Source organism: Bubalus bubalis, chromosome 15, assembly GCF_019923935.1.
Source record: "Bubalus bubalis isolate 160015118507 breed Murrah chromosome 15, NDDB_SH_1, whole genome shotgun sequence".
NCBI lineage: Eukaryota > Metazoa > Chordata > Mammalia > Artiodactyla > Bovidae > Bubalus > Bubalus bubalis.
The window spans coordinates 40,179,581-40,205,808 of record NC_059171.1 but is presented as its reverse complement, the minus strand read 5'-3'; the positions used below and the strand labels follow the sequence as shown (position 1 = coordinate 40,205,808).

The following is a 26,228-nucleotide window of genomic DNA, read 5'->3' as shown; positions in this document are numbered from 1 at the left end:
CTAGTTCTTCTTCCTTTCCTAAACTCAGCCTGGACATCTGGAAGTTCTTGGTTCATATAATGCTGAAACTTAACATGCAAGATTTTAAGCATGACCTTACTAGCATGGGAGATGAGTGCGATTGTCCAGTGGTTAGCACATTCTTTGGTACCATTGGGAACTGGGATGAGTATTAACCTTTTCCAGTTCTATGGCCACTGCTGGGTCTTCCAGATTTGCTGACATAATGAATGCAACACCTTGATGGCATCATCCTTTATGGTTTTGAATAGTTCTGCTGGAATTTCATTGTATCCACTAGCTTTATTAACAGCAGTTCTTAAGGCCCACTTGACTTCACACTCCAGAATGTCTGGCTCTGGGTGACTAACCACACCATCATAGTAATCTGGTTCATTAAGATCTTTTTTATACAGTTCTTCCATGTATTCTTTCCATCTCTTCTTGGTCTCTTCAGCGTCTACTAGGTCTCTACCATTTTTATCCTTTATTGTGCCCATCTTTGGGCTGAATGCTGCCCTGGTCCAAATAAATAAATACCTTCTCCCATTTTATCAGAAATGAAAAGTCTTTGTGAACATAAATATTTTCCCAAGGAAATGTATTAGGTTTGTGATCTGTATAAAAACACATGAAATAATCACCTCCTTAATACGTGGTAATTGAAACACATATTGAATATAACTGTAAAAATAGATTTTGTTCTTCTAATCATTAAAATGAATTTATGCGAAATCATTGCTGCTGCTGCTGCTGTTGCTGCATCCTGAATGCCTAGCAGTAGAATTTCAGCTTGGTGTGTAGAACAGATAAAATATAGCTCATTAAGGAAGGAGTCATATTATCTAGGTCAGGGGAACAGCTAGTTACTGAGAGATATATGAGTATGTTTTAAACAAGAAACATTCAGAGTAGTATGAGGAGTCAGTAAGGAAACTACCCTGACTTGTTCTGGTTGAAAGTAATAGGAAATACTGTAGGAGATAGATACAGTTGGGCTAGGTTCTCATCATCTCAGAAAATCTGACCAAAAAACTGAGTAAAATAATAGGCGGTCTAATACAGAGCAGAAAAACAAAGCACTTTTTGAAGGAGATTCTGCCTTTTTCTGTTTATAAGCCGTTAAGTTAATATACAGATTCCTAATATATACATAAAAATCTTTATTCCCAGTGTATAATGCTGCTGGGGCTCTTCCTGCCTAATACTTGACCTCTCACTGTATATTGTTCTCTGTTTTGATAAATAGCAAAATGTAAATGAGTCACCAGTCCTGTTTCTTAATCCAATTTTATTGACCATATTTTTAGTAGGCATGCCTCTAATATTTTGACAAGTCTTTGTTAGGTCTTGTTTTCCATAGTGTTTTAAAATCTTTCCTAATGTATTCAATAGTATTGATATTTTCATGACAAAGACTGATACTACAGGAAATACCTCTTAGGTTTTCCAAGAAACAGTATATATATATGGCTCCATATACATTTCCAAAGTCTCCTAGTCATTTTGTTCATTTGATGGACAGTTATTAAAGGTTTTCTAGTTGCCAAGTGGTTAAGAAATTGGAGTTTCTGGCATTATAGTGTCAAATGTGCTTGTTATTTGTGTGTGTGTGTGTGTGTGTGTGAGTGACCCTTTTACAAGATTTATTTTTGTAAAAGGTCAAATACTGAATTTTGAAGAGTTACAATGTGTGACTTTAATGTTTGTGCTTAGCCAGCAGTTTTTAATAGCAGAGCATCTTGAATTTTATACTGATAATAGGTTAAAAATATGATTTGATTTTTAAAAGTTGGGCTTAAAACCAGTTTTCCTCATAAAGTCCTAAGCATAGGGCTCAAGTACACAGGCAAGTACAATAATCAGCTTATAGTTGGCGTACAGGGCTAGTACTAAGACAGTATGAGTCTTAATTCCTGTTCCGTTAAGTTGGGTGTAACCCTGGGCAAGTTTCCTTCTTTTTTTTTTTTTTTAGTTTCCTTCTTTATACTGGAGTGGGTGATCAATGAGATGCTTTTATATTCAGTAACAGAGACCATTTTTGTTTAAATAAGAGACAGTAAAACAAACTTGATGGTGATATTTCTCCATAGAGAAAAAACATGAGAATAAATGAGATAAGCTGAAATACCGTATCTTTTCTCAGCCCATATCCCATTCATGGAACATGTTCTGGTGAGGTTAATGAAGAATTAGCTCTTTATTTTCACATTGGGGCAATAATCCGTTACACAGCTATTTAAAACTTGTTTAGGCTTATATGTGCTCTTAGGAATTTTCATCAGTAAGATATGTGCCTGGATTATATTATGAAATACAAAACCATACCAAGGAACATACAAAAAGCTTGACCTGTAAAGCTGTACCCCCAAGTGAGCATCTTTGGGCAGTTTTAACTTTTTTTTAATAATATGGTTGGCATTTAAAATCTTAACATTGACGAATTTTTTTTCCATTTGATCCATTATTGTTTTCTTTGACCTGGGAAAAGTTACTCTTACTCTCTATTTTAGCAGTAGGACATCTGAGCCAAAATTTTAGTACGCCAATTAAGAGAAGGAACATTTCTTGGGAAACTTCTCTCTAAGGTGATATATTTTAACCTGCTCTTTCTAAATTTGGATAATTTGAGTAGGTGGTGAAACATCTGACTCATTGAAGGGAATGTGTGCTTTTGAAATACTGGTTTGTAATCCATAATCAAAATGTGATGTTGATAAAACATTGTGTTTTCATTATTTTAGTATAAGCCGCCTGCACTTAAAAAGTTTAATTCTCCTGGGACCACCTCATCAGGATCATCACGATTACCACAACCAAGCGGCACTAGCAAAACTGTTGTAGGTAATGAGATCTGTCAAATAACTTGATTTTTTTTTTTTTAAATATCAGAATCAGTAGAGAAGAAAATGAAGACAGTATTCTGTTTTGGATTATTTAAAACTAGGTTTATTAGGAGTTGATGTGGAAGATAAGTAATTATTTTGGGTAAAAATAGAGTAACTTTCAGTAGTTTCTACTTTAGATGTTCTGTAGTCCTTTTTTAGCCTAAATGTCTGTCCTCAAGGTAGTTACTGATATATCATCTCTTCAGAGTAGTCAACCAAGGTCCTTTTCTTGATTCTTTGTCCACAGTATTTTTTTCCCTTGTTTCTGCCTAAACCTGTCTGAACTTTATAATTATCCTTAATAGGCAAATATTTAATGGTTTAAAGAAGATCTTGATTGCTGAAGTGTACCTTCATTTGTATGTAAATTGTAAGAAAGAAGTACAAAATTAGAAATGAAGGATGCTGTATGTTGTCCCATAAAAATTTTATTTAATTTTTGATTTGATAATTCATTTTGATTTTTTGCCTTGAAGATTTATTGCCATGAAAGCATTGTTTTGTCAGATGCTCTGGTTAATGTGATTTTTCTTTTTCAGAGTGTTGTTAAAACTAATACCTTTTGTATTAAAAGGTGCTCCTTCAGGTAAAGTGTCTTCAGTTAGCAGCTCTTCGGGAAACAAACTTCAGACCTTGTCTCCCTCTCATAAAGGGATAGCAGCCCCTCATGCAGGGTAAGTCTACATAGAATTTATTTTTTTAGTGATATGTATATTCATATATGCTTGATACTAAGATTTTATTTTGTTTAGGTAACATGAGGTCACACAGAGTCGGACACAACTGAAGTGACTTAGTACACACAAGCACACACACAGTTGGCTTTTTCATTCATCTCAATTTTCTAAGTTTGACTTTTAATATATTGCTGATCAGGAGCTTGCATACTGCTCTTGAGAGTCTAAATTAGTATAACCAGTTTGGAAGAGGTTCTGGTGGCATTTATCAAGAGCCTTAAACATTCATATTTTCCATTTCATAATTTTACTTCTGAGAATCTAGTCTAAGGAAATTGCTTAAAATACAGTAGACCTTTTGTACTAACAATTTTTTTTAAGCATGTATCAGGCACTGTGCTAGATATTTAACATTATTATTTTTTTGTGTGAACTATTTATTGTATTTAATTTTATTTGCAATAGCAAATGATACACTAAACAATAATTTCTCATGCATACTTAACTAAAAAATTATGACATAACAAAGCCTTTGTAAATCAAAAGAAATTTAGAAATAGAAATGGATTATTTTTCCTTCTCACTGGAATATAGCCTTGTCTCACCAAGGCCCAAATTATTCTGTTTTTTGTTTTTTTTTTAATTTTATTTTATTTTTAAATTTTACATAATTGTATCAGTTTTGCCAAATATCAAAATGAATCCGCCACAAGTATACATATGTTCCCCATCCTGAACCCTCCTCCCTCCTCCCTCCCCATACCATCCCTCTGGGTCGTCCCAATGCACCAGCCCCAAGCATCCAGTATCGTGCATCGAACCTGGACTGGCAACTCGTTTCATACATGATATTTTACATGTTTCAATGCTATTCTCCCAAATCTTCCCACCCTCTCCCTCTCCCACAGAGTCCATAAGACTGTTCTATACATCAGTGTCTCTTTTGCTGTCTCGTACACAGGGTTATTGTTACCATCTTTCTAAATTCCATATATATGCGTTAGTATACTGTATTGGTGTTTTTCTTTCTGGCTTACTTCACTCTGTATAATAGGCTCCAGTTTCATCCACCTCATTAGAACTGATTCAAATGTATTCTTTTTAATGGCTGAGTAATACTCCACTGTGTATATGTACCACAGCTTTCTTATCCATTCATCTGCTGATGGGCATCTAGGTTGCTTCCATGTCCTGGCTATTATAAACAGTGCTGCGATGAACACTGGGGTACACGTGTCTCTTTCCCTTCTGGTTTCCTCAGTGTGTATGCCCAGCAGTGGGATTGCTGGATCATAAGGCAGTTCTATTTCCAGTTTTTTAAGGAATCTCCACACTGTTCTCCATAGTGGCTGTACTAGTTTGCATTCCCACCAACAGTGCAAGAGGGTTCCCTTTTCTCCACACCCTCTCCAGCATTTATTACTTGTAGACTTTTGGATCGCAGCCATTCTGACTGGTGTGAAGTGGTACCTCATAGTGGTTTTGATTTGCATTTCTCTGATAATGAGTGATGTTGAGCATCTTTTCATGTGTTTGTTAGCCATCTGTATGTCTTCTTTGGAGAAATGTCTATTTAGTTCTTTGGCCCATTTTTTGATTGGGTCATTTATTTTTCTGGAATTGAGCTGTAGGAGTTGCTTGTATATTCTCGAGATTAGTTGTTTGTCAGTTGCTTCATTTGCTATTATTTTCTCCCATTCTGAAGGCTGCCTTTTCACCTTGCTAATAGTTTCCTTTGATGTGCAGAAGCTTTTAAGGTTAATTAGGTCCCATTTGTTTATTTTTGCTTTTATTTCCAATATTCTGGGAGGTGGGTCATAGAGGATCCTGCTGTGATGTATGTCGGAGAGTATTTTGCCTATGTTCTCCTCTAGGAGTTTTATAGTTTCTGGTCTTACGTTTAGATCTTTAATCCATTTTGAGTTTATTTTTGTGTATGGTGTTAGAAAGTGTTCTAGTTTCATTCTTTTACAAGTGGTTGACCCGATTTCCCAGCACCACTTGTTAAAGAGATTGTCTTTAATCCATTGTATATTCTTGCCTCCTTTTTCAAAGATAAGATGTCCATATGTGCGTGGATTTATCTCTGGGCTTTCTATTTTGTTCCATTCTATATTTCTGTCTTTGTGCCAGTACCATACTGTCTTGATAACTGTGGCTTTGTAGTAGAGCCTGAAGTCAGGTAGGTTGATTCCTCCAGTTCCATTCTTCTTTCTCAAGATCGCTTTGGCTATTCGAGGTTTTTTGTATTTCCATACAAATTGTGAAATTATTTGTTCTAGCTCTGTGAAGAATACTGTTGGTAGCTTGATGGGGATTGCATTGAATCTATAAATTGCTTTGGGTAGTATACTAATTTTCATTATACTGTATAAGTACAAACTGACTTTTCATTTTGATAAACAAGAAAACTAAGGGATGGCCATATGATTATTAGAATGTAGCCTTGTTCTTTGTATTTACAGATACTGTTTATAAAGTTGATTTAGGAAGCATGACACATGTTATTTTCAGATCTAGAGTCTTAGTTTGGCTTTTATATAGGAAATATATAGGATGGTATCTATCAATAGAGAGTTAATTGCCTTTTGTTTCCTAATTTGGACTACATGTAAAGTGTTTAAGATCTAAAGATAATTTATTGTATTTTCATTGTAGAAAAAAAACAAGATCAGCTAACAAGATCTGATTAGTTAAATTCTTTCTTTTTGTCATGCTTCCAAAAAGAAGAGACAGGCTATTCTTTTTTTTTGTTTTTAATTTTATTTTATTTAACTGTACAATATTGTATTGGTTTTGCCATATATCAGAATGAATCTGCCACAGGTATACATGTGTTCCCCATCCTGAACCCTCCTCCCTCCTCCCTCCCCATACCATCCCTCTGGGTCGTCCCAGTGCACCAGCCCCAAGCATCCAGTATCGTGCATCGAACCTGGACTGGCGACTCGTTTCATATATGATATACATATTTCAATGCCATTCTCCCAAATCATCCCACCCTCTCCCTCTCCCACAGAGTCCAAAAGACTGTTGTATACATCAGTGTCTCTTTATTCTTAAAGAGACAGGTTATCAGTAGAACAGGTGTTTGAAAGAAAAAGGTTCTCATCTCCCAGTGCTAAAAAAAAACTCATCTGATTTTCTTTTTATAGCTGCTCTACTGAGTTGACTCATTAGATACGTAAATATAGAAATATCAGTATGTTTTAAGTTTATAAGTGGAGGTTTCATTTATGGTTGACTGTGAATTATAGGTTGGTAATTTTTTTAGTACCTTTCCTATCATACTGGTAATCTTAACCAGTTGGCAGTATTAAGTTATACTGACACTCTTTTTAAGAGGGCATGTGAAGCTGGCTGGTAAAAATGAAAAGGGTTACTGGATTTTGGATTAAAATACTAGATTTCTAGATCCTACTTTGCCCCTAACTAGTAGCTACCTGACTTTGTTCTTATCTGTTTTCTCTTTCTTGCTCTGACAACTTTTACTCTGCTTATACCTTGACAGCTGATGAACATTTATTAATCTTTAGGAGAAAATGTTTTTACTAATGAGCAAAAACTTGGGGCACAAGAATTTTACAAGTTTTGCACTGCTGTAATGCTATAAAGATTTAAAAATTTTTGTTTGTCCCATATTAAACTGTCAGGCATGAGTGTTTAAATCTCATTTATCCATGCTATATATGATGCTTATGTGTTAAAGGACTGTTTCTAACTGCTGGAAAGAGAGTGGTGATGTATGCTTCTGACCAATATATTACTATGTTAATATAATTACTGTATTAACTGATAGTAATATGATTATTATACTGAATAGAATCATTCATAGCTGTCCAGTTAGTGACAGAGCTCATTCCTTTTTTAGAATTACTGAGGTAATGGTTTGTCTCTTTCCCTTACTAGATTATAAAATCTGTGATGGCAAAGCTCTGTGTCTGCTTTGCTTACAGATATAACTACAAAATGTAGTACAATACTTGGCATACAGACACACAAATTTTTGGTGAATATATGAAATAATAGTGAATCAATAAATTCAGATCCTGATTTGTCAACTTTTTGCAACATCACAGAATCATGGTTCTGGTACTTGTAATTACTTGAGGTTTGTATGACTGTTCTTTTGTCTTTTCATACTAAAAAATTGAAGGCAAAAAGAGAAGGGGGTAGCAGAGGATGAGATGGCTAGATGGCATCACCGACTCAGTGGGTCTGAATTTGAGCAAACTCCAGAAGATAGTGAAGGACAGGGAAGCCTGGTGTGCTACAGTCCATGGGGTCAGAAAGAGTCAGACATAACTTAGTGACTGAACAACAACAAAAATGATTATCATGATTTTTATTGACACAGATAATTCAGAATTGAGTAAAGACAGAATTAAGACATCTGGTTAGCTATAATGTTCAAGAAGTTGAGCATCTTTTGAGATTAGTAAAATGAGTCATTTTAATGGTTTGAAATTATTTAAAGCCTGGTGTGTATAGTCTTTATTGTGTTTGCCTGTAATCATACATATCAGTGATCGATAATATTTAGCATATATTGAAATCACACCATAGAAAAATTTATCTTTTTACTTGGAAAAATTCAGATGATAAAGCGTCTGTCTACAGTGCGGGAGACCCAGGTTCGATCCCTGGGTCGGGAAGATCCCCTGGAGAAGGAAATGGCAATCCATTCCAGTACTCTTGCCTGGAAAATCCCATGGACAGAGGAACCTGGTAGGCTACAGTCCATGGGGTCACAAAGAGACATGACTTCACTTTAGCTTTCACTTTCTTTTGATAATTCTAGACAACCTGTGATTCAGCTGATTTTAACAGAATTTTTTAAAGCAAAATACATCCTAATAGAAAAATTTTTCTTGTGCCAAAAATAGTTTTATTTATTCCTAGAGATATTAGAAGTATGATGAAACCCAGAGTTTTAAATAAATATTGCTGTACTTGAATTATGTCAGAGACTTTACACAGTTGTACCTAGAGAATTGTTTTCTTAATGGTTAATTACTAACTTAAATGGTATTTCAGCTGATAATTTTCAATAGTTAAAGTATCAAATTGCAGAGATTTACTTCTGTTCAATTACTCTAAGAACTAGAAGTTTACTTTGGAGATAGGATATAGTAGGTGTGGTAAAACTAGAGAAACAATGCAGATAAGGAGCATTTTTTTTTTTTATGAAAAAATAAATTGGTTTCTCATGCTTTATATTAACAGGAGTGAGAAATGAATGTCTAGGTTTTGAGTATATATTTATATGAGTGGAAACAAGCTTTTCTTATAAGCCAGTCATTTGATGTGTGTGGTTTGTGTGTACCATTATTTAGATTTTTATGAACTTCTCTGACTTTCATTATTGGTCTAGAAATGCCTCAACCTAGAATTGCACAGTTTGGCTTCCTATGTGGATAAAAATTATTTCAACTATTAGACTAAGGAAGCTCACTTTGCCATGGAATTGAGTTACTATGTTATCTATATAGAATTTAATCAATGAGTTTAACCAATAGTAGAAGTATGGAAGGCTTTGAAACTTTGAGTGCCTTGAAACATCATAGCTATAGATGTCCACATAGATACACAATACCTCTTGGTAAAATTTATCCCCAAATTAGGACGACCCAGAGGGATGGTATGGGGAGGAAGGAGGGACGAGGGTTCAGGATGGGGAACACATGTATGCCTGTGGCAGATTCATTTCAATATATGGCAGAACCAATACAATATTGTCAAGTTTAAAAATAAAATAAAATTAAAAAAAAAGTCATCTTTTTGTTTTATCTCTTCTGCTCTGTTATAGTGTACAGGACTGAGTGGCTTATTTATTTCCTAAAAATTCACTCTCATGGTGTCAACAATAAACAGGGACCTTTCCTAGGTTAAAGTTTATCTCAACTCAGAAATAGATGGATATGTTGCCAAATATTTGCAGCATTGCCAAAAACGCTCATTCAGCAATGAATATTTGGAAAGTCTGCCAAAGCATTTTTCCTTTCTAGATATACTATTTATATTATGGCAGTTACATACAACTAGAGATAGCCCGTTTAAAAACCCTGGGTCCATCATTTATATAAATGTATCAGCTTGACAAAAAGTTACACATTTTTGTCTTGGACTATAAGATAGTGATTTTGATTGTAACTCTTTATGGTAAAATTTTAGATCATCATTGAAATCTTCCTTTCATTTCGATTTTAAAAAATTTAAAATAGTTAGCATCCTCTCAAGTGTGGAATTTTGATGTTTTAGAGCAGGTGATCTTTTTGAACTATGGTCTGAGGGCCAAATCCTGCCCAACAGTTGTTTTTATTGGAACATGGCTACACATGGCCACTGGTGAATTGTCTATGGCTGCAATCATGCTATAGAGGCAGAGTCGAGTGCGGCAGAGACCATATAGCCTACAAAGTCTGAAATATTTACTTTTTAGCTTTTTATAGGATAAGTTTGCCACTCCCTGTTTTAGAATGGGTAAGTAGGAATTTTATTTATAATTTGAAGGTAGGGATTTTAAGGATTCTTTATTTATTCCCTGTTTTTAAAGTTATGTGGACTGTCTAAGAAGTTGGACCATATATTAGTGTCCAGTGAACCAAAGGGTTTTTATTTTTTTGCACTTTCATTAATCCATTCAAACACATTTGTGTGGTTGAATTAAAAGAGTAGTAACAGATTAAAAGTATACTTTCATGTTAATCTGACCAAATCTAAGTACCAATGTAAGGGTATATCCTTGAACTTCATTTGGAAATTCTATGTTTTGTATATCAGATGGGAATTCTGTTTTGTATATCAGATTGCTTAGTCTACACCAAATTTATGCTGTGTAGATGTGCTTGGTTGGCTTTAAAATATGTTCCTTCTTTTCTTTAACAGCAGCAACAGTGATTTTACTGCTAAATGGATTTCTTTATTCCTGCCTTAATATCTTTCAGACAATGCTACCTTTCGTGTAGCATTGTCATTACTGAATTGGACCCTTTAAAAGAAAAACGGCATAGAGGCACTCTGAAAACATTGATGTTGATATTTCTGTAATGATTACTATCACATTGAAATTACAATTGTCAAACTTTGTAAATAAGATAAAAACACATAGTACAGTAGATTTCTCATTGTATGTTTCCAAAATTTATTATCAGAGTAACCCCAGATGTAGATAGATGTATAAACTAAGTATTAAAATCACCAGTGGTGATGTTTTTCATAATCTGAAACATCGAAGACCCCTGAGGGCAGGGCAAAACGTATAGTAGAGAATTCCTGCTTCCTTTACTTGTTTTATTCACTTCCTTAAGTCAGTTATCAATGGTTTGCAGACCAAGAAACACATCGAGAAGAAACTTCAACCAAAGTGCAATCAGTTGGGCTTAAAACTTTAAATTCCTTTTGAAAATATGTCGCCACTTTTGCAAAGAATTCAATTTCTTTCCAAATATCCCTTTAATCCTGTTGCTGCTTTGACTTATTTTTAATGCTACTGAAGGGAGGAAGGAAGGGACAGAAAAGAAATGGTTTAATAGAAAAGGAAATGTGGATAAAGAAGCATTCTTGTTCACTAAAATAAATGTGAAAATGGTACATGAGAGCTGTTCTGGATCCAAGTCAGTTAAGGAAAATATTTAAGTATTTGAAAGATCTTTTGTTGTAAACTGATAATTTTAGCGTTTAAAATTTTTTATTGATGTATAGTTGATGTACAGTATTCACAATTTTTAAAGGTGATAATACATTTATAATTCTTAGAATATTTGCGTATATTTCTTGTGTTATTCAATATATCCTTATGGCCTAATTATTTTATACATAGTAGTTTAAACCTCTGTGAGCCCCACCCCAAATTGCCTCTCTCTCCTTCCCTCTTTACCCTGGTAACCACTATCTTTCAGTCAGTTTCTTTTTTGTTACATTCATTAGTTTATTTGTTAGATTCCACATATGTGATGTAATAGTATTAGTATTTGTAATTTATATACAAATAATAGTATTTGTCTTTCTCTAAGTGACATACTTCCCTCCAAGTCTATCCACGTTGTTGCAAATGGCAAAATTTCATCTCTTTTTATGGCTGTGTAGTATTCCATTTTCCATTTGTTTGGTTGTGTGCGTGTGTGTGTGTACATGTATATATATATACACCTCATCTTTATCCATTCATCTGTTGATGGACACTTAGGTTGCTTCCATTATCGTGGCAATTGTAAATAATGCTGCTATAAATGTTGGGATGTGTGTATCTTTTTGAGTTAGTGTTTTTTCAGATGTATGCCTAGGAGTGGAATTACTGGGCCATGTGGTAATTTTATTTTTAGTTTTTTGAGAAATCTCCATATAGTTTTCCACAGTGATTACACCAATTTATATTGTCACCAATAGTATAAGAGGGTTCCCTTTTCTCCAAATCCTCACCAACATTTGTTATTTGGGTCTTTTTGATGATAGCCTTCTGACAGTTGTGAGTTGGTAGCTCATTGTGGTTTTAATTTGCATTTCTCTGATGATTAACTACAATGAGCATCTTTTCCTATGCCTTTTGGCTTTGGAAAATATCATCTTTGGAAAAATGTCTAGTCAGGTCTTTTGCTCTTTTGATGTTGAGTTGTATGATCTGTTTATATATTTTGTATATTAACCCCTTATTGATCATAACATTTGCAAATATTTTCTCCCATTCATTTGGTTGTCTTGTCCATGGTTTACTTTGATGTCCAGATGGTTTACTTTCATTTTAATTAGGTCCCAGGATAAATTCAAATTTATTTAAAACCTTAACACTGACTATCATTTCAAGGTTTTTCAAATATGTAAGCAAAATTTTATATGTAAAAGCACTTATCATTAATTTATATAAAGATTATATTTATTAAAATCATATAAAATACATTTATGTGTAAACTTATATAACCTTGATTTCACTGAGCATTTAAAATTTATTTAGTTAGACCTTAAAAATAACATAGCATAACAATAGAAATCTACAGTGGAATGAAGTGATTTGAGCTTAATAACAACATTTACTAACATTTAGCCTAAGTAACATTTGAATTGTGATACACATACATATACATAGGTAGACCTAGACCTGGGTCTCCTGCATTGCAGGCAGATGTTCTACCATCTGAGCCACCAGGGAAGACCAGCCTAAGTAACATTTGAATTGTGTGTATATACACACATTCATATACATGGGTAGACAAACCGATTGAGTTGAATTTCATAACACAGGTATGTGGTAGTAAAATCATCATTGAAATCTGCCTTTTAAAAAATTACATTTTTAAAATCTGAAAATACTAGCAATCCTTTCATGTATAGAAGATATGTAATATTCCCAATAGAGAATTCCCTTTACATTTTTATTAGATTCCACTCACCTCCTTTGTTTTATCATTTGTTAGATTTTAGTAGTTCTTATCATATTAGAGGAATCCGTGTTTTAAATGTTTCTAAATTTTAATTCTGAATTTTAATTTCAGTAACTTTTTTTTCTGAGGAAGAAAGTAAAATCTTTTCTTTTTCCAAATCCACAGATACCTTTTGTAAGAAAAATACTATTTGGAACAATAGTGCTTTGATTGTTATTATATAATTTAAAGAAAAATCTGATTTATTAATTAAAATTCTAAATAGGTTAATTTTCTACTGATTGCTCACAAATAAAATGCGTAAAATGTTAATCTTAAAAATTTTAGAAGTTTTGTTATTTTGTATATAATAAATATACAATGTATTTATTGGAGGCATTTAAAAAATTCTTTAAAATGTTTTACTGAGTGTGATGTAAACACCTAATGTAAAGCAGCACCGCCTGCAGAGTATTGATATCAACTTTTACAACAAAATGCCGGCTGTGTATACGATATTGAAGGAAGAGAAACTGAATAAAATGTTTCCATCTGTAGAGATCCTTATTATCTAGAGGGATGACCAGATTCTTTTGAGACACTAAACTGTGTAATAAGAACAAAGAAAGCATCAGGTCTGTCTTATTCACCACAGTATTCCCAGAATTTAGCACAGTGCCTGATACATAGTGGGTGCTCAGGATTTAAATGAGTAAACAAAAATCCCTTGAAAAAACTCTTTGTTATCAAGCAGTGATGTGTCCTTCAGTAGTCACTGAAGGTAGTACTCCTAGTTTATTAATTTAATTTTCCCTGCTCCCTACTTTGAATGGATATTGATTGGTGATAATATCGTTTGTTTGATATAAAGTAATGAAATCTCTGCAAACCTGCAGTTTTCTGTTATTCAGTAGCTGAAAATCCTTTATAATTTTGGTTAAAAATATTAGCTTGAGATGGCATGGCCACTTCTAATTTTTCCATGTAGTTTTTAGAATTGCCATCAATGTTTTCATAGGATCATGCTTAATGTTTCTCTGGATAAATTTGAGAAATAGGAAAGTTCTGTGAATTCAGGGAAGGGGACAATTAGATTATTTGTGAGCTCCATAAGAACAAGCATCCTGTCTGTATTTATGTACCAGAATAATAACATGCAGTTCACTGCTAGCTTCACAAATTTTAAACAGTTGTTGTCCTTCTTAAGTTTTTTTTTTTTAATTGATTTCATTGCCCTGCTATGTGTAAGTGTGGATTATGTTAATATGTTTGTCAAAACTGGCAGCGTGGCCTGTGTAATCAGGATTTTCATATTTAATAATGGATATTGTATGAACTATCTGAGGATTCTTTTTGACATTAGTCCTTACCCTGGCAGTTAGATAATTATGAAAGAGCTTGGGGGGGTGGATTTCTAATGAATCAGAATAATGTCTTAAATTTTTTTTTGAATATAAAGAAACAGTAGCATTCTCCTTATGTGTACACCTTTATATATTTTAATAGTAAGATGGACAAGTTAGGCCCTCCACTTTGAACTGGAAGACATATGCAAAGATTGTATGAGAGCGATACAAAATCAGACAGTGCCATCAGAAGACATGAGTTATTACCCATTTACAAGCAAGTATTTATAACTCAGTTTGGTTAATGTTTTTCAGCTATTTCCTTAAAGGCTTTATATAATGAAATACTATAAATTTGTATATTCCTATACTTAAAATTTTTTATTTTAATCATTTTTAAGCCAAGAAGTGCTGAATAATCTTCTAGGATTTATAACACTTGATTTTTGATGAGCATTTCTATTCTATGTCTATTTTTAGAGCATTCATTGAATAAAATTTAAATTTTAAATTAAATTTTAATTTTCAGAGGGTTGAAATGAGTCACCTTAATAATTGTTATTTTTATTAAACTATTTTTTAGGAGTAATATTATTTAAAAATGTATAGGGAATATTATATCATATATTATATAAATATAATATTGCTAGAATATCTTTTAGTTAAGTACATGATAAATTATCAAAAAGCAGGGAAGAGATCTTAGAAAACATTCAATCCAGGGATCCTCAGTCTTTGTGTTAGATAGTTACAAGTTCCACATAACACAGGGAAGTAAACACATTCCCTTCTCTGTACTGGCCTTTCAGACTGAGAGGAGAAGCAAGAGTGGCAGTGGCAGTCTTGGACCTCTCCGCACAAGTCTTCAAAGCTTACAGGTTTGTGCCCCCAAAGCAGGTCTTGCCCTCTCATCGTAAAATGATGAACTGAGGGTCTCATAAGTTAAATTACTTAATACAGCTCACCTAATTAACCTTTAAACCAAAGTCTACCACAACAGTCTCTTATCCATAAATAATAATACATTTAGCTAGATATATAATAAAACAAAGATGGGAAAAGTCTTCATCATTAACAGCCATCTTGTGTTGTTTTTAAGTAGAACAGTGATAAATTCTAGAAGGAAGAATTTGTGCACTGAGCTTTTTTTCTTTGCACCATTCCTGCTATCTGTACCCTCCAAAGCAGATCTCAGAGAAACAGGGATTAGCAATGGGGTAGAGGAAGTGCAATTGCAGTTAGACCTTCTTTTATTATTGAACTGTAGCAGGCAGATTGTATCAATGGACACATAATAAGGTAACACTTTCAGACTCTGACCAGGAAGAAAAATGTGTTGACGGTGTGAGACTGGAGTATCACATTTTAAGTACTGATCAAAATGGTTCTTGGCATTCCAGTTCTACCTTATAGATGTTACTAAAAATACACAATAGGCATTGAATAATGACAGCTGTTGTTGATAACTTATATTTTATTATTTTTTATTATTTTCTAATTATTTGAATAACGATATGAAGTTGTATGTGTATATGCATGGGTATGTTTGTACCGTGTATATATCTCATATGTACATTATATGAAGGTGATAGTATTTCTAACAAGTTTTTGTTCTTGAGCCAAAAAAACCAAAAACCCTGTCCATCCTGTTCCTCTATGACTCTCACTTGGAGGAACTGCCACCATTTGGCAGGGAGTTTTCAGAGACTGAATTCCTAAAAAGGCATGTGATAGTTCTACAACATCCCTAGAGGGGCCGTGTGAAAGTAGAGTAGCATACACCTCGTGGGTGGACTTGCAGTGAGCGTTTGAAGGCCATTTGAAGAGGTGCAGGGTAACCCATACATGCACCAGGGTGATTCTTGTCAAAGTTTAGAAATAGTTTAAGTATTCAAAGTTGCCTCCCTTTGAATGACATCATTGCATATTGAATATAAGATTTGGAATGAGACCCACATAAATTCAAATTCAAACACTCTGACCATGTACTGTGAGTGAAAGTTGCTCAGTCATGTCTTACTCTTTGCGACCCCACGGACTGTAGTCCATGGAATTCTCCAGGCCAGAATACTGAAGTGGGTTGCCTTTCCCTTCTCCAGAGGATCTTTCCAATGCAGGGATTGAACCCAGGTTTCCCGCATTACAGGAGGATTCTTTACCAACTGAGCCACAAGGGAAGCCCCAAGAATACTGGAGTGGGTAGCCTCTCCCTTCTTAAGTGGATGTTCCTGACCCAGAAATCAAACTGGGGTCTCCTGCTTTGCAGGCAGATTCTTTACCAACTGAGCTATCAGGGAAGCCCAGCCATGTAATAGCTTTGCACTTAATCTCTGTGACTGTGAGTTTTTTCAACTTTAAATGGGAATAATATCTTCAGGGATTTTTGTGAAGATTAAAGAAAGCGAAGTATGTATAGTACCTGGTATCATATCTGGCATTTGGAAAATAATAGATGTTGTTACTCCCTGCATGTAATTTGGAGACAACTGTTTAAAATTTTGGGAGACTCTCTCCAACTTTGCTATATAAGTAGGGAAGGAAGAATTTCTGCCAGAGTTTGAGAACTTAAAATATACAAAGGCATTTTTTAAAAGAGGATTCTGCTTGATCATGTAACACAGTATTGCTTATCTCTGAAATGAAAAGATTTGACTAAATTTCTAAAGAGAGGGAGGAAACTAACACTAATGAACATCTTACACCTAGTTCTGCAATGACTTATCTGTCACCGTGGGGAAATTACTTAACTACTCTTTGCCTCAGTTACCTCCTTTGCAAGATGGAATTAGTAATCCTTACTGCTTCATAGGATTATTATGAGGATTAAATAAATTTTATATGAAGGTGATTAGAAATGTAGCTACAGGAATTCCCTCGTGGTCCAGTGGTTAGGACTCTGCACTTCCACTGCAGGGGGCTTGGATTTGATCCCTGGTTGGAGAACTAAGATCCCTCATGCTGTGAGGTGTGGCCAGGAAAAAAAAAATGCAGCTACATCAAATGTAGTAAGCACTGTTAATGTAAGTGTTAACTTGTAGTAGCAATACTAATAGTAGTAAAACCATCATCACCCTCCGCTATGCTAAATGTAGTATCAATTACATTTTATATATTTGACTTCCTATAAGTGATGATGGTCACATGTTATACATGAGGGAACTTGGACTCAGATTGCCAGACCCAGAGTTGTTCAGTGGCAGTTGGGATTTGAATCCAGATTCATCTGAATTCCAGAGCCTATACATTTTACCATTTTTACCTCATATATAAGCGTTCTTTGATTCCGGAATTTTCAAAAAGGTATGATCAGCCACTTTACTGGTAACAGATAGCCCAGGTTGTATAGTTGGTGAAATTAAAATCTTTAGAGGCAAGAGTATATTAACCAATTCATTCCAGTTGCTTTTTCTAAGAACAGGCTTTCATAAATGGAATATTATTCTTTAAAAATGGTTAGCAAAATTTTTAACCACATCTTGTACATCTAACATTATTATTTAATTCTAGGCACTCAACAAGACTTACCTCTAGTTTGAGGGGACTGTAGATTTAAACTTTAAAAAATTTGAAATGTTAACTTATAAATTTCATGTCAAGAATATATATTTATTTTTTTTTAATGATTTTATGTACCATCAAGATAATCTTAGTCAATGCAAAATGCTTTGGCTTATACTTCATATTAAGGATTTCGGTTGTGAAATAATTATTTGGATTTTAATCTTTTGAGTTTACCTTTCTATAGCTTCTAATTATTTTTCTAATCATTCTAATAAACAATTTGTGAAAGAAATGCTTACTATTCAGTAGTTTTTTTTCATCATGCCATCTCTTCTGTCTTCTAGGACTAACATCAAACCTCGAAATTCCACGCCACCTAGTTTGGCCCGAAATCCTGCCTCAGGTGTGCTTACAAGCAAAAGAAAAACATACAGTGATAGCTACATGGCCAGGTATGTTTAGCTCTGATATTGTAATAACGAAAAATAGGTCCAAAGACCATGTAAAAAATTTCTATCAGGTTATTAATAGAAAATCTAATTTTTCCTGTGTGATTTAATTTGACTTTAATGTTATACAATAAAGACCTAGTTTTGAGTGTAAATAGTATTTTCTTATACCTTGTAGATGCAATTTTTATGGTAAATACTCAAATACAGTTTGTTCAGTACCACTGGGTGCATTTGTGTTTTTTATGTCTTAATTGTAACTGCAGCATGGTTATTTTTACCTCTTCAAATTGAATAATAGACTTTTTACACTACTGCTATTATAATTTTCAGCAGCATTTTATTACATTTAAATTCCTCTGATGAGATTGTGATTATCCATGTACATCCCTTTCTAATATGTCACAATATTTGCACAGCTTTGACATTGGCTCTGTTTTGCAACATATAATGAAATCATTCCAGTTATAAATATTTTATTTTTCATATGTATCCCAACTTATTCCATAAAGTTTTAAGGAAAGGTACAGAATGTATAGTGAAATACAACATTGTTTTTTAAATTAAAGAAAAATAGGAAAAAGAAAGATGAGATTTAAAAGATAAAGTGGAAAAAGAGTGGGGTTAGTTTACAAAGTTTGTGTCATGAGACCTGTAGATAGGCCAGCCCTGGGCCACAAAGTGGCATATACACTTTGTTGTAGTAGCCAAAGTACAGGAGAATAGAAGAGTAGTTACATGATTCTTGTTGTCTGAAACAGAAAAGTAAATCACTTTTTCTGAGAAAGTAAAACTAGTCCTGAGACCTTAGAAGTTCTGCTCTGATTTCTCATATAGAAGCACTGTGTAATTTAGTGGTTAACTTATTAATTAACATCCTACTGAATGTGATTGGTTGTGTTATATGAAACTATATATATTGTCTGCTTTTTATAAGTATATAATAATGTACAGACATTCATTATTCATATTTAATCCAGGAATAGATTTTTAAGTATCTAAGATGCTAGCTCTCCCTCCTGGTTTTGCCCATTAGAAGAAGCATCTGTGGAGCTTTCCAAAACCAAACAGGTGGAGATCTCTCCCAGATGGAGAGTGGGGTCTGGGTGTCTGCCATTTAGAAAGTTTTAAGAGTGATGCTTGTGCTTAAGACGAGAACCATAGAGGAATTGATAAGTTGCTGTCTTTTCAGCTAGGTTCTTTAATAAGTATTGTTTGTCTCACCTGAGGCTTTGATATGTATTTTTGATTCATATAAGGAAGTGAACTTCTGTTTCTTAGAGTCCTGGATTATGGCTGTACTGTGTTCTATATGTGTGGAACCATGTGCTTTGAATCAGTGCTGAGTGTAAGATTAACATTCTGTTACAGAATGGAAAACTTAATACATATGCTTGAATAAATGAATAATTTTATCTTTCCAAAGAAGTAGACAAAGTGTTAACAGGCAGGAGCAAAAATCACATTAAAAAATGTTTGGAAAAAAAAAAAATGTTTGGGATATTCTCCCTTTTTTTTTTTTTTTTTAGAGCTTTATATCTGATAGGAAGCCCTGAGCCTTACTCATCTGAAGACTCAACCTCCATCCTAGACAAAAATACTTATAACCAAAACAGATGGAGAATTCTCAGAGATTTCTTTTTCTGAAAGTCTGATAGACTACATTTCCTGGACAACCCTTCCAAATAGAACACCTGGAAATACTGGATAAAAGAGAAAATATATATATTTCTGAATGTATAGCTTAGTTCTCAACAAACAAAGGAAATTTCTAAAGAAAAAAATACGAAGAAGGTTAGAGATCAATTTGGTAAATTAACTGTGACACTGCAGCTACTTTTGAGGTTTTCAGTGGTCTTCACTATATAGAGAGTTGGGTTTTAAGGTAATTTGGGGAGAGAGGAATTGACTTCTAGTACTTATACAAAATAGTGTTAAAAACAACTTTTCCTCACCCTTCCCACCATGCCTCTTGCTCTAAGCCAGGATTCTTGAGAGGTTCAGCAAAGATTCTTCTTAGACTCAGCCAGAGGCACTTATATGACTGTATATTATATTTGTCACTGGGATTGTTTTCAGAAATATGAGAGGATAGCAGGTCAGTGTTGGGTGTTTTCTCTTTCATGGGAGGCTTTGCAGCATTCCTGAAGCTTGTCTTCCTCAGCTATCCAACTGACAGCCCAGGTATAATAGAATAAGATCTCATAGGTGGGTATAGGGTCAGTTTAAGTAGAAGTCTTTTTTCCCAAAGGGAATTGGCATCTCATAATAGCAGTATCATAGACATAGCTTCCAGGTATGTCCAGTTTCAGTGAACTGCTTGCAAACACTGTTGCTTAGAAACATCGCTGGCATTTCACCTCTGTTGGGTTTTTATTAAACAGAGCTGAGAAGTTATCTCAAGGTCAACTGTGTCCACAGAAGAGGAGAAAGGTTGTGTTAACCCTTCTCTCACAGTATTCAGAGGGTTATCTCTTGAGTGAAAGCTGGACTAGGGGAAAAAAAAAACAATCAGGAATAAGAGTCCAAGGATACTTGTCTGTCTTAGCCATGGCTCAGAGAGATGTGAATTCCCACTGATAATTCATAACTATAGGTGGGCCTTCATATGAGTTTAAGGTTTGAAAGTAAAACATCTGCATATTCTAATAAATTCTTAACTTGGATACTCTTGGTTTAAGGGCTTCCTTGGAGCTTAGAAAAGCAAAAGCAGAAAGAACCATCTTATGAAATGCTGTTAACCCAGGCCTCCTGATTCTCACAGGTGAACACACATGAGCTTGCAATTCTGAACTACAAAACAAACAAATTTCAAGCCATACAGAGAAACAGGGAATCAGTCATGAGTGACAGCAGAAAACAAACACATGTGCCCAAGACTTAAGATACTGAAATTCTTCAGACATTACTTATAAAATAAGTCAGGTTGAAGTATATAAAGGAATAAGACAGGGAATTGAAGTCATTAACAGTGACAGTATATTATCACAGAAAGATTAGAGATCTTTACAGAAGAATCAAACAACTCAATACAAGAGGGAAAAGTTCAATTCAATCGCTCAGTTGTGTCCGACTCTTTGTGACCCCATTCACTGCAACTCACCAGACTTCCCTGTCGTTTAGTTTCTCCTGGAGTTTGCTCAGACTCATGTCCATTGAGTTGATGATGCCATCCAAACATCTCATCCTCTTTTGCCCCTTTTGCCTTCTGCCCTCAGTCTTTCCCAGCATCAGGGTCTTTTCCAGTGAGTCAGCTCTTCTCAGCAGGTGGCCAAAGTATTGGAGCTTCAGCATCAATCCTTCAAATGAATATTTAGGGTTGATTTCCTTTAGGATTGACTGGTTTGATCTCCTTGCTGCCCAAGGGACTCTCAATAGGCTTCTCTAGCACCACAGTTCGAAAGCATCAGTTCGTCAAGAGCATTAATGATGAGATTAAGAAGTTTTTAGTTTTACTTAATAGTATTATTTTCTGTTTCCCAAGGCTTACAGATTGAAAATTACTGTCATGAACTTTGTGTTTCTACTTTCTCTCTGTACCTCTCCAGGCCAGATGGAGACTACATCTCTTCATTTAATGGTGGAAACACTAAAGGCATTGAGGGAAATTCAGCGGGACACTTACCAAAATTCTGCCATGAATGTGGGACTAAATACCCTGTAGAATGGGCAAAGTTCTGCTGTGAATGTGGTGTTCGAAGAATGGTTCTGTGAACAGAATCCAAAAAAAGAAAAAGCTAAGTCCTGAATTTTATGATTATTGCTGCTTGGACATCTAGAGCACTTCCTCTAGTGATTTCGTGCTAAAATTACTCAAAATACTTTTTTTCAAGTTTTTGGAGCATAATTCTTTGGCTGTGTAATGTGTGTGTATATATGTGAGTGTACATATACTGTATATAATAAATACCTGATAACCTAAGCTGTGCCATTCAAGGACATACCTACTTATCAGTCAGAAAATAACTTTAGGTGGAATCATTTAACTTAGGTATTCCTTTTCTGTTGTTAAAGTACATTACTATACTTCGACAAACAATCCAGCGTTAATGCTTAGCGCTCTAAGCTTTCAGATGATCATTACTTTGAGTAGGACATCAGAATAAACATTTTTATTATTGACCTATTTTCAGATAGTATCATTGTAGGATGGAATGCTTGAACTTTTGAAACTGAGAGAATATTTTAGTTACAATTAGTTGTGTCGTTTTCCTGTAGAGCTCTTTAATAATTAATTTTATAAATATTTTTTAAAAAGAGAGGGAAAAACCCCAATTGTGTATGTTGCTGTTTACTCAGTGTATTATTGATTCTATAGAGGTTTTTACTCAATTCTTTAAAACAATTATGCAGTTCCCTTTTCAGAGACACAAAGCTGAAAATACAGCTGTTTCTTTTTCTAGTTATAACTGAATGATTTTTTTTTTTTTTGCTCAGTGTGTATAAGTTTACCACACATTCTTTCTACTTCTGATTGTCTTCAGATTTCACTTTTGTCCTTTTTTCCCCATTATCTCATGCCTGAAGAGTAGTTTGCTACTTCATTTTTGCAAAGCTGGCAAGTTAATTATTTAATAGAAGGTGCACCAAGTTCCTTGCAAAATCTTGCATTTATATCTATGTATTTGAATTTAGAAGAAATTAATGGATTTTAAAACAGATCATCTCACCTAATAAACAGTTAACTTCGATAATTAATCCTTAGTGCAGGGCATGCAGGTAAAAAGAATTGAATTTTAGTCACTTGAAGTATAGTTATATGTATTTATGGGTAGGTTAAGAGAATGTTAATATTTAATTTTTCCTACTCATGTTTTTCTTCCAGTGTTTCGTGCTGAAGCACTATTTACTTCACAATAAAAAGCCTCTGAAAATGCATTGCTGTAATGGATAGCTGCTTTATTATGTAATTAAACATTCACAAAAATGTAATTATACTTTCACCTTTACTTTGACTAAAATACAGCTTTTAATCATTGTCACTTTCAGTGTAACATTGTATTTACTAGTAAATACCTTTGGTTGCTTGTGCAGCCAAATTCAGTAATTCAGTAGTTATTTTTGTTGAATCAAACCTAACAAACCTTGATCTTATTATAAAGGTACAGCAGATCATTTATAGGCAATCTCTAACTTCTTGTTTATGATTCTGATCAATTGTGAGGATCAGGGTAGAAATTTGTGGCTTATAGCTTTCTCTGAAATTCATTTATACTTAACTTTATAATTTTATTCATTAGTTTTTTTGTTTTGTTTTGTTTGTGTTTTTCATTTGGTCAGAGGATAACTTAGTGGTAATGGAAATTAATAATTTACATTATAGTTCCTTTCCTGACTTTCAATAATTTTTTTTTTCTGGTTGCCTTTATTTAGTCATATTGGCCAGAAGGAAGGGTCAGAGTTCAAAAAAACTATAGTACAGCTTATTCCATCAACTAGAATAGCTTTAATAAATTTAGGAGAATAATGTACATATCAGAGTTCCATTTCAATTGTTTATGTTCTTCTGTTCTAATTATTAGAAACCATATAAAGAAAGAACTTTAAACTCTTGCTTTATCTAGAATTGAGCACTATTTTCTTCCAAGTATATTTTTAAAGATCACATAATTTTTGTCTGCCCAAGGAAGGGATAGCTAAGTGATCTTAGACAAAGTGGCACATGTTTGTTTCTCACTGAATTTTACTGTGGCAAGTAAATGTTATAATGTATACTATATGGAAATGAGTTGGTAAGAAATCATCTAATTCCAAAACCCAGAGATTGTTACAAACAGTAAGTAGGTGAAATATATTAATTAATTATGAAACATATCGATGCAGTGTATTTAAATGCATTTTTATATTACTTGCATATATTATTTTCATGTTGATTTGTTGTGCAATAGTTCAGTTTTTAAGAAATTTTCCTAGATCTATGCATCATTTATTTTATTTTTATTTATTTTCACAAGTATTTTCCAGTGTGGTAGAATGAAAAGATGATTTAAACTTAAATTAAAACTGTAAAAATTGCTTATATAATATTCTGAAAGTTATTAGCTTGGAAAAGTAGGAGTAGTATGGCTGCTGTTGTCTCTTGTTCACTCTGTTTTTTTAAATTACAAATAATGTCTTCATTTTTGAACCTATTCAATAAAGACATGAAGCAAAAAAATGCCACTTGGTTTTCATTGATGTCGTATCTTTTTTCCAGACACAGGTAGAAAGATAGCAATCTACTGAAATAGTAAGAATATATTCAAAGTAAAATACAGACTTTTTTTAATGAGAAAGAGTTTTCACTGGCAGTTTTTTTATGTGCTGTCAGCTTTCAAAAGGAGTTACTACTGTTTTATTTTGAAGTGTTTTATAACTTCAAAGCATTATAAATCTGTTTCTTCACAAGATTTTTAAGGCATAGAAATTCTCTTTTTAGGCAATAAAATTTGGCAGATGAAAACATTAGAGATATGAGGTTAATAAGGAAACATTATGAGCATTTCTAATTAGGTAATATACAGTTCAGTGGCAAAAAGTATTTGTGATGAATACTTAATTAGATCATCCTATTTAAAGCTTTAAACTATAGCTGTCTGTAGTGAAAATATTAGACATGTTTAATTTGTACTCAATTTTCCTTAGGCTCAAGGTGGATACTTTCTACCATGAGTAGAAGCTCAGGGAATGAAAAATAATAGAATACATACATAGCTACAGAAAGTCAGCAGGGCTCTTATGTCTTTATTAGCATTGCACATATATGTATTTTATATGTTAAGTGTATTTTTAGTTTTAAAATGGTTAAGTGTATTTTTAGTACTAAAAGTCGATTGATTTGTCCAACGATTGTTCTGTTGAATATAGTAGTGGAGAACCATTGAAACAAAGTTTACAATAGCCATATTCATTTTTATTTTCATTTAGAAAAATTTTAGTTAAATGTCACAATAGTCATTTCTTTCTATACAACTTTTCTTTTATGTGTGAATTACATTTTTGCCACTAGAGGGTGCTTTTAGATAATTTAAGATTGCTATCCCCTAGTAATGGCCTCTCGGGAATAAGATGCTGAGAAAGATTGAAGGCAGGAGGAGAAGGGGATGACAGAGAATGCGATTTTTCGATGGCACCACCAACTCAGTGGACATGAGTTTGAGCAAGCTCCGGGATTTGGTGAAGGACAGGGAAGCCTGGTGTGCTGCTCTCTGTGGCGTCACAGAGAATTGGACAGACTTAGCGACTGAACGACAAGAACAACTGTAATAAGTAGGTTTTTTTTGATGACATGAAATGACAGAGATTTATAAGATGTAGTTTTTTGTTATATATTTTGCTCTGATTTTAATAGCCCATGTGTTTTTTGTTTGTTTTTAAGAAACATAGTTTAGCTCCTTTGGGGCACCAGCCGGGCAATATTTGATAAAATCTTTCATATTAACATCTCACAGAATTTTGTTAGCAAAATTATGCTTCTCAAACGTATTACTCTTGCACATTACCACATAATTCTTATACTATTTCTTTAACATTTCATCCTAGGACAGGGAAGCTTAAAGTTATAATCCTTAAGGTGGGTTTTTTCCTTCAATCAGCTAACCTTATCTAATGAATGCAAATGAGATCAATTTATATAGGAGCTAAATAAGTGCTTAGACCAAATCATATTAGATGCACAAAGCTAAAACTTTATAAACATTTTAAAGAATGCTTTTTGTGTTCTTTATTCTATGAAATGCTGGGAATCAAGAGTTATACATAAGGTGTGATTTAGTCCCTGTCCTATAGTTGATAATTTATTTGGAGAAGTCATTATATAAACAGATACTTACAGTTTAGGACAAAACAAAGGATTTTTAATTGAAGTATAGTTGACTTACAATGTTGTGAAAGAATTTAACAGAACTTAATTATAAAAACACCAACAAAATTATTTGTAAGTGTTGAAGCTTCTTATCACAAGTCATTCAGTTCACCATTTCCTATTTTTTTTCTCCTTAACCTTGTCCCAGTGCTTAGGAGAAAACTTGCT

The 26,228-nt window shown here is 33.7% G+C and overlaps 1 protein-coding gene across 3 annotated transcripts in view; it reads left to right on the top strand.

Annotated features, from left to right (window-relative positions):
* Positions 1-24,280, top strand: part of ZC2HC1A (zinc finger C2HC-type containing 1A) — a 53,603-nt gene extending 29,323 nt beyond the window's left edge. For 2 of the 3 annotated variants that reach the window (XM_025265207.3, XM_044928662.2), the window contains 5 exons: positions 2,745-2,844; positions 3,463-3,562; positions 15,077-15,145; positions 18,113-18,220; positions 21,766-24,280. In XM_025265207.3, coding sequence (XP_025120992.3) covers positions 2,745-2,844; positions 3,463-3,562; positions 15,077-15,145; positions 18,113-18,220; positions 21,766-21,931 — 543 coding nt within the window. In that variant the 3' untranslated portion in view covers positions 21,932-24,280. The remainder of the gene's footprint in view (positions 1-2,744; positions 2,845-3,462; positions 3,563-15,076; positions 15,146-18,112; positions 18,221-21,765) is intronic. The other variant, XM_044928663.2, reaches the window with a different exon arrangement.
* Positions 24,281-26,228: the final 1,948 nt, after the last annotated feature.